Source organism: Lepisma saccharinum, chromosome 1 (genome assembly GCF_977018435.1).
Source record: "Lepisma saccharinum chromosome 1, izLepSacc3.1, whole genome shotgun sequence".
NCBI lineage: Eukaryota > Metazoa > Arthropoda > Insecta > Zygentoma > Lepismatidae > Lepisma > Lepisma saccharinum.
The window spans coordinates 161,866,908-161,876,939 of record NC_139229.1 but is presented as its reverse complement, the minus strand read 5'-3'; the positions used below and the strand labels follow the sequence as shown (position 1 = coordinate 161,876,939).

General features: G+C 37.4%; 1 protein-coding gene across 3 annotated transcripts in view; it reads left to right on the top strand.

Annotated features, from left to right (window-relative positions):
• The first annotated feature begins 454 nt into the window (after positions 1-454).
• The window catches only part of TfIIA-S (general transcription factor IIA subunit 2), a 31,971-nt gene continuing 22,393 nt past the window's right edge, over positions 455-10,032 (top strand). For all 3 annotated transcript variants that reach the window (XR_014441898.1, XR_014441899.1, XM_083125275.1), the window contains exons 1-2: positions 455-726; positions 4,192-4,316. Coding sequence is in view for 1 of the 3 variants with exons in the window: in XM_083125275.1 (XP_082981401.1) it covers positions 4,245-4,316 (72 nt within the window). In the remaining 2 variants the exon portion in view is untranslated. The remainder of the gene's footprint in view (positions 727-4,191; positions 4,317-10,032) is intronic.

Sequence of the window (10,032 nt, the reverse complement as noted above, 5' to 3'; positions counted from 1 at the left end):
TATTTTCTTCATCTAGAATATTTCTCGTGCAGAAAAAGAAAATTGAATACATTATGAACAGAATTTTTCGGAGAAATTTAGCTATTTGTTTTTGCCTAAAAATGTATTTTAGCAACTCATTGAAGACAAAATATTATTCTTATTACTTTTCACGAAATTCTAATTCGTTAATAAAAATAAATTTATTTGTCTACAAGATAAAATATTGGCCTATTTCTTCAAACGAAAAAGGCTTTTTCGAAAATGGAAACGCAAGCAGACGATCGGTGGTTCCGAAAGCAAGCAGACGAATGGTGGTTCAGGGAATGCTGTGCGTTGCCATGGTAACGGCATGACGGAACCATGTGACGTCACGCTCTCGGCGATACTAGCACTGCAGCGACAGGCGGAAGAAGCACGCTAGCAGACGACAAATGATTTCCACGGGAGGTATAGGAACATTCCCATCTGTAAAACCTATTTCTAATCTGTGTTGTATGTGATAGTGAATTAGTCGTTAAAAACGAGCCACGGTCGTTATCTGTGTTTTGAGACCTTCAGATTGTGCTTGTTGTCGTATTATAACGTGACTAGTAACAACAAAATTAAACTTATTGTAGTGGATAACCATAAGAAGTTTCCTGTATTAAGTCTTATTTGTGTGTACCGATGATGGATGGAGTGAGCTAATAAGGAGGACAACCACACGTTTTTTTAACCAACCATCCTTGGCTTCACTTGTAAATTGTAAGAATGACTTATAACCTATTGAATTGTTTACATTTACATAAATTACCATGTACACATTAAAGCATCCTGTCTAGTTGACATAAGCAAACGCGTAATTCTTGAAGTTAAATCAATCTAGAGGAGTGTACCATACACTCAAGGTTTATAACTTGAACAGTAAATTGCAAGCAAGATCAGATAATTTAGATTAATCGTGTAGATAGTAGCTGTTGTAATATACTAAACCGACTGTATTGATACCCATTCACATAAATTGATTTGGCTTGTGAAAATCACAATTAAAATATTTGGTAACAGTTTTGTATATCGGAGACACATTTCTTCATTTTTACAGAAGAAACTACGGTACTACTTTACTATACCGGAGACGCCTATCAATGATTTATTTCGCAATTTTTTACATTGCTAACGTACTATTCTGCATTTCGGAACATTTCTTTAGGTGAAATAATGAATTTCTAACGAAAATAATATCTATTTCTTACATTAACGAGTACCTACTGTTGTTCCTTATTTCCAACAAACCATTCACAGGTAGCCCCAAAAACCATTGACGCTAGCCCAAAAATTCACGATAGCCCCACGAACCATCACGGGGACGAGGTATGACTACTAGGTTAGGTTCCATTAGCACTCCTTTCGTTCAATTTAGCATATACGGACAATACGAGAGCGTATTGTGCTCTCGTGCAGAAAGCAAGTGGTGGCAGCAGCAATAGCGCGTCGGAAATAGATTTTCGTTAAAAACCACATGCATTCGCATTAAAATGGATCAAAACTACATTCCTGAACATCAACAACGCTACAGAAAATGATTTGCGTAAGTACTTTCTCCTGTAAATTTGAAGAAATCCGTCTCCAGTATAGTAAAGTGTTACCAAAACTACTTACGGAAATGAGTTTCTATAAGGTTTCCAACGTTCGTCGAGGTATTTTCTTTCATCGTGGAATGTATATGACCGCGAAATCATGCATTTTTCAAGAGAAATATCTCACCGATGCACGATTGCCATTGCTTCCATTTGCTTCCCCTACGTGAAACGGATGCTGCGTATGTGTGACGATGTAATCCCCTGTCAGGGTTTCCAACCCCCCTATTTTTTAACTATGCTTGCCTAACCAAACCTAACCTAACCTTATCGGAAACGGTTCGTGGGGCTATCCGTGATTGGTTCATGGGGCTATCAGTGATTGGTTCGTGGGCTATCCATCAGCTACCCGTGCATAATATACAATTTGCACACATGACTAACGATAGTAGGTATTTTTCGGTGAAGAAGTTTGTAAACACTGCATACAACAGTAGTCAAGTTGTGGCTGCCATATTGTGTGTTATGGAAGCGAAAATAGGAATTAAAAAAATTACTCTATGTGAAAAATTGTGTTTGTGTTCGTGTAAAAAGCATAATGGCACCTTGAACTATGTTCCACAATACACAATTGGTAAGTACGAACCATGCAAAACACAAAATATTCAATTTTAATGTGTCTCCGATGTATGAAACTGACCGATAGCCCCACAAACTATTTCCGGGTTGGAAACACTGACAGTTATCAAACGTATGCAGCATCCGGTTCACGTAACGATAGCAATGGCACTTGTGTGTCGGTGAGATATTTGTCTTGAAAAATACATGATTTCGCGGTCAAATAGGCTACATTCCACGATGAAAGAAAATACCTTGAGGAACGGAAACTTAGAGAAAGTCATTTCCGTAAGTACTTTCTTCGTAAAAATTAAGAAATGTGTGTCAAATATACCGAACTGTTACCAATATTTGTGTAAAATTAATGAAATGGACATTACTGACATCCTGAAATAACTTTGAAGTTAGTGACCGAGTGTACCCCACGAAAGAGTTTGTCGTTTTAAAGAAAAATTTCAGACCCCGATACTTTACACAAAATATATTTCAAGACATGGAAACAACAAATATCCAAGTTCTTGGTCCTGAAATGTTACCAGCGTAAGTGGAATCTCTTGTATTCATGAGGGAAGATGTAGCAGAAGGGAATTTGCCTTCTATAACATCTAGAACTAACAATAAGTCGTAAATTAACATAAGAGTAATTGCATCTAAAATTAAGATATCATCCATGTGGAAAAAATCATAATAAACCTTCAATGAACCTAGTATGAGACAGCTAAAGAAGGTCACCTACAATTGCTTGTAACCTGGAGTAAGTTAAGGGAGAATTCACACCGAAGAGACATGCAAGACAAGAGTTTTACACCGACAACACGCTGCAAGCGACAATTGTTTCTTTGCTCAGTTCGCATGATGGAACCGATATAATTGCATTAATCAGTTTCTCACCCGAAAAATTCGTAACAAGAGACATTGTGACATGTAAATCGCGTTTTAAAATTTGTGCAATTTATTGAAACTTGGGAGAGGCATGCTGTGCATGAGAAAACAGAAATAATATGCACTGACCTCAAACTATACGCTAGACTTTCCAGACTGAATAAAGCAAACACCTAAACATTAGGGAAATGGTTCTCAACCTTCGTGAAACCATGTCCCGGTATATTTTTTTAAGTCAATGTCCTTAGCCCAAGAATTTTCCTCGTAAATACCTTTACAGTATTTAAGATTTTATGCATCTGCCTCCTAGTTATAACAACAGGATTAAAAAATTACAGATACAAAATAATTTATATAAAGCAAAATGTTCAAAAAATACAGAACCATTCACATGGGCTTGGAGGGGCAAGCATCAATTAATGAAATTATTCTTCTGAAAACCGGTCTTGGTGGAGGCACATAGTGGTTCGGATCCTACTTTGAACTGTAGGGCCAGTCCCGATTAGCCTTACTGTGCATGAAGTGGACTTAAAACACCAAATCAATTGGTCAATCTTCTGAAAACTCAATGCATGTACCATTTTTTTAAAATATAGGCCTAGAATATATTAATTACAGTGTTACTGCATAATTTATACAAACACATAGAAATATAATTATTTTATATTCAGTGTAAATTGCTTCTTGTTTGAATTTGTTTTCTGAACTTGGTCTGTTGTTCTTGATGTGAGGATAGAAGCTCTTTGGTCTCTGCTGATATATTATTTGACCATGATGTTTCTTGAATATCTGCATGGTAGGTTGGGTTCTGTGACTGAGTGCATCCTGTTGAAAATTATGCTTTATCTTTTCTGTAATGTTTATTTTGTTTGAACTTGTGGAAACCACAATTAAGTGGAATTTTTGTCCTGAAAGTTTGATCTATATACAAGTGATCCAGACACCATAAATAAATCCAAGTCATGACAATTTAGACAACATTATTGCAGGAAGAATCTGTCGCATGACTATTTTGATTAGTGTAAGACAAGGATGCAATTCTTATCAGTAGTTGAAGTGCTCACAATTAATTTTTCTTCTTAGATTGATTAATGCTGACTGAGTTGTTCTTTTCTTAGATTGATTAACACTGACTGAGTTGTTCTTTTCTTAGATTGATTAACGCTGACTGAGTTGTTCTTTGATCTGTTGTAAGAGAAAGCCACTATGTCGTATCAGCTCTACAGAAACACAACATTGGGAAATACACTACAGGAAAGCCTTGATGAGCTTATTCAGGTAAAATATTTTTACTCTCTGAAGTGTTTAATTTTGTGTTAGTTTTCTGTCCCGTTCTAAACATTTGTTGTGTGTACATTCATGTGTATAGCTGTGTTTGCAAATAGTTCAAATTATTATTTCTTTTATTCCAATTTTGGTTACAATGTAAAGCATGTGCTGTGAGAGTTTTATTTCAGACATAAATTTTGTCATGTGAAATAAGTTTTTGGTTTTCTGAAAATGCTCTTGTTTTTTTCAGGAAAATGTCCAATAGCTTGAGGCTGACATTCCATGATTTTCTTTAAAATAACATATTTTGTTCTGCCTCTTTAGGTTAATCATGATAATGCATATGATGACTAGATGAAAAGATGCTAAGAAACAAGCAACCAAGGTTGTGAGCACTCATTGCACTCAGCAATGTTAATTTGTAAGACGGATTTGTGATTTATTTTGTTGAAAGTGAAGGTTTTGTGTAACAGTTTCCAGGATCGAGACAGCACTAACAAATTGCAACACTTAAGCCTCGGCTGGATGTTTCTCTCAACAGCTGAAAACTGCTTCTCCTTCTATTGACAAAATCTCCTAACATATGCTTCCAATTTCGATAATACTCTGCAAGGCTTTTCTAGAAGGATAAACGGAGTGATGTAATGAATAAAAAATCAATTTGGGATACTAGTTTGGCGTGCAAAAAATTGGAAATTCAGCATTAATTGGATCTGAAAGCAGCTTTAAATGGGACGTTTGAAAAGTTTTAAACCATTTTAGCATTTAAGTTCAATATTGTGCATCTTAGCGTCGTGAATTTATATAGATAATTCCAAGCGTTTGCACAATATCTTCAACAGAAATTACATAATTTTATTTAAAAAAAGACAAGTATTTAGTTCCCATGCCTTCTGCAAGTTCGAGGATTTTCCACTTATGGCACTGCTGTCGCTTCTGGGCAAGCAACCCTCTGAATGTGTATTCTCCCATCTGCGGCACCGGTCATGTGCCGCTCGGAGCGGAGGAGGGGGAGGGTTTCACACCGCAATTTGTAAACTTATCTTGCTTTGACATCTGGTTTATGTTTTGTCCGCGCAAAGACCTTGGAAACTCAGGGAAGTGCATTCATTCCTTCAGTGGGTGGCTACTTTCAAAATACAAGACAGACAGTCTTGGAAGTCGAGGAAGTGAATCGCCATCACTTAGTTTACACAAATTGCGTCGGTTCGTACAAGTCTGATCCGAAACAAGAAAGCCAGTTACTTCGTTGACTTACTCTGTCATGCTCTCCGATTTTTTTTACACATCTAGGTTATATGCATCATAATGGGAATTGAAGAAAATGTAGGATGGAAGAGGGTGGTTCAGAGATTCCCATTTTCGCATTTTGACTTTTGTTTTTACCTAATACAATAATTATACTTATACTAAATCTTTTGCGCCACGCTGAGACCCAAGAACTGACTTATTTTAATTTATTGAGGCTCAAAGTAAATAATAAAATAAACATTTAAATTAACGTTCATCATATTATTATTATTATTATTATTATTATAAAACGTAAAGCGCAAAATTTAATAGGACGACAATGCTCTGTGTGAGTTTGGTGTGGAGTAACAAAATTTTAATAAATTTATTTCCAAACCATGAATTTCATCTGAAATTAATGATCTCCCCGATCGCATAGTGGTAACGTCATCACCTTGTAATCAAGGGTTCCCGGGTTAGGGTCCCACTTTAAACTGTAGGTCCAATCCCAATTAGCCTATCTGTGCATAACATAGGACTTAATACAAAAATTAATGTAAGATTATGTAAAAATTGACAATTTTGACTGACGTGTCGGCGTTAAATGAACCTAAAAATTAAAAGACAAATTACACAAAAATAACAGAAAATTTACGAAGGGGAAAATTTATGTTACTGGTTGGAAGATGTAGAAGCTGGGGAAAATGAGACAGGAGACACTTACCTGTAATCCCCTTCAATTTGAACAATGACTTGACATTGGTAACATTAACTAAGGAAGCATTCATTCATTAACTGACATTCGAGCCTATAGGACTTATGACCTTGCGGTGCATCACAGTCAGAAATCCGGTGAAATCTTAATATTTAGTTTCAAGTGGGATCCAAACCACTCCTTCGGGAGCGGCGTGCCTTCACCGGCTATTGAACTCGGGGCCCTCTGCTTACAAGGTGTTACTTTTAAGCCACCTGGGAGGCCTTCCTTAGTAATGCATAATATTTGAATACAATTGAATTGTGTTCCTTTTCCAGCAGTTTAGCGAGTAAAATTTTAAAATTTCGCTTACACTCGAAACTAGGGCGACTTTTTTTCCGCCTCATTTGAGCTGGAATGATACTTGGGAGAGAGTAGAACTTGTAATACAGAAAACTAACTTTTATTTATAACTCTTTTATCTCTCTGTGTGTGTAAAACCATAGTACCTTTTTCACGATTAGGTCTTGTTCCATTTTCCCTCCTGCGTTCTTTGCTCTCTCTCTCCCTGGCTCTTCAGATATAGAGCTCCCTTCATTTCTTGCTCTTCTCTTTCTCTCTCTCCCTCCACTTGCTCGTTCTCTATTTCGCTTTCTACCTTTTGCTCCTGTTTCTCATTCTCTCTTTCTATAGATTTCTCTGTATGCCTCTCTTTTTGTTTCTCGTCCTTCCTTTATCTCTTTATCGTTCTGTACTGTTTCTTTTCTTTGTTCCTTTTCTCAGTCCATCTTGAGAAATGTTTATGTTCATTTCTCTCAATCCACCTCTTCCTCTGTTATTATAGTGCAGAAGGCCTTAGAAAGATCGCTTCGCGGGCTTACAGCAGACAACAATATGGGTGTGTGTCTGCGAGAACCAATCAGGTCCGCGAATGAGCGAGCCCGGTTGCCACAGCTAGCTCTCGCTGCACCCTTCTGGAAGGGTGAATGACCTCTGCCTCTTGCTACCTCGGCCTGTTTGTTCGGCTGAGGAGCAGACGACACGAGAGTATCGGCAATAGTGTGCGAGCGACGTCTGCTGTTAGCCCGCGAAACGCTCTTTCTAAGGCCTTCTGCACTATATACTCTGTTTTGGTTGGTTTTCCTCTTCCTTTTCCTCTCTTTCAGTCTGTTTTGCCTCTTTATTTTCACTGGAGGCACATGGCACAGTGGTTCGGATCCCACTTTAAACTAAATATTAAGTGGACTTAAAACCACAAATCAATCAATCAATCTTATTTTCACTTTCATTCTCTATCCTTTGGTTTTTAAGCATCACGCTCCGGCTTCCTTTAGCCTCCCCCGCCCCTTGGGGTGTCTCCTTCAATGGTACCTATTTATTTGAGAATGGGCGAACCCCAGAGCCGCTTTATGAAGAGAGAAGGCCGCAAAAATCCGACCTCACAAAACACGCTCAGGAACCTAATCTTAGTTTCCAGCAGGCCATTGAGATGCCCAGCCGACTTTACAAAGGGAAAACTTCCCTGTTATTGTCCTTCAGTACTTCTTCTTCTTCTTCTTTTTTTTGGAAATCAACTTTAATCTCTATTTTTTCATTCCAAAAAGAATAGTTTCGGAGAATTAGAGATTATAAAAAAGAATTCACCTTGGCTTTTCTGTCACTTTTGAGCCGAGGACTATATAGGGGAGGGAGATCCAGAGGACACTGCCATACGCAGAGGGGGTGCTAAAGGAGCTACAGCCCCCCCGAAATTTTTAGAAAATAAAAAATTCAAATAAAGGTAGTAATAAAGTCGAAAAAAAACTCAAAATGACCCCCAATAAGCATTTTTGTGTTTGAATTACTTTTAAAACGAAGGATTAAAATGGTAATTTGAGCTCATAACAAATGAAAATAAAACACCAACACTGAAATTGATTTACGGCAATGTATTCTATGATTCAACCAAATATTTAATCTGCCTCTGTTCAGTAAAGATTAGATTCATGACACGGAACCCGCATTCACATTCAGTTGTAGATATTGCTACAATTTCAATTGAATTCACATAATCCTTGCTCTTGAGTGAGGTGAAAATGTGTCTTGGCTGACATGATTCCATAAAACACACGTTCTTAATCGTCTAAATGCCATGTCTGTGCATTTAATAGGACCACTCATATTCAATATATATTCGATCCTTGATCTATTTGACATTCATTTCTCATTTCATTTTTTTGCGATATTAACTACACCTAAGCTAGATAAAGAATGTGTGTTGTTATATCCCTGTTCTTACACCGTCTTTTTGCCTATTCAAGTAATAATAATAATAATACATTATTAATTAATTTACATATTTAATTAATGTCATTAATCTAATGTGAATACTTTAATTTCATCATTTATATTATTATTATTTCTGAGACTTGGTTCGGACTCCCCCCCCCCGAAATATATTTCTTGATACGTGCCTGCTTTTGACTAATCTTGGTTGATTGATTGATTTGTTGTTTGAAGTCCACTTTATGCACAGGAAGTCTAATCGGGACTGGGCCTACAGTTGAAAGTGGGATCCGAACCACTGTGCCATTTGCCTCCACCGGGTATCGGACAGACTAATCTTTGAGTAATAGAGGTCCCGAGTTCGGCGGTTATGTACAGAATGGTATTTGAAAGGGAAGGGGAAGTCCTCCATCTGCTTGCTAATATTTTATTGTGGGGAGACTATATATGTACAATTTATAATATATCGATTCTTCAAGAGTAATTGCCATAAATTTTGCAAATACCTCACTCTTTACGTGCATCTATCCATTTTGTACACTTATCAATATCTCCAACTATTTGAGCACAGCCAATTATGATTGTGAACTGATAGCAAAAAGTTTGTTTGTTAAACTTGTTTTAAGACCAATTTATGCACAGAAAGGCAAGTCGGGACTGGACGTATAGTTTAAAGTGGGATCCGAGCCACTCAGTGGGGTAGCGCAGATCGTTGGCCCCATCTTGCAAGTAAAATATTGAGAGGCCCCCTTAGTGTCAAAAAAAATTATGATGCCAGAGTGGGACGGAGGTAGCTAGTTATCTGCCCTTCCCCCTTCGTTGTACAAGAAATTAACTTTTATCTCAAATATTATGCCTTCCCATTTTTTTGTTATCGACTTATGTCACTGTAGTACCTTCTTGAAACTAAATCAGGATGGTCTGAATCTCTGAAAAATAACTGGAAGAAGAATCTGGAAATATTTTCTCTACTTCAACGCAGCGACAAAGCCAGGAATCACTTTTGGAGGAGGAGGAAGCTTCCCGCTGCCAAATATTTTGTTCCTGATGCTTTGTATTTTTGCTTGAAATATTTTTTTAATGAAGTTACATATATTACACAGATATTAAGAAATACTGTTTTGGTGGAATTGTAAAAAGATAGTAAACACTCCTCTTTTGGACTTTGAGGTGGACGTGCCTTCAGCCCCTAAGCCATCCCCTGGTTCCTCCAGGCCAAGATTCAACGTAAAGAGTCGCTCATATTAACCTTCTAATACTGAGTGAGTAATATACTCAAGCAACAAACTTATCCTTCAGTAAAGGGGGTTGAACCGGATATCTAGATTGTCGGTAGTAACCTATCGCAAGGTAAATTTCAATCTGCTACGAAGAAATAACTGCGGACTCTAGTATTTGAGTGATAGATAATAAAGCTGCGAAGGAACTCTATTCACTGAAAATTTGTCACTCCATGAAATGCAGCTTGGAAGGACTGAAACCTCCCCCCCCCCCCCAACAAAATAAAAGAAGGTTGCCACAGGTTAGTAGACCTCA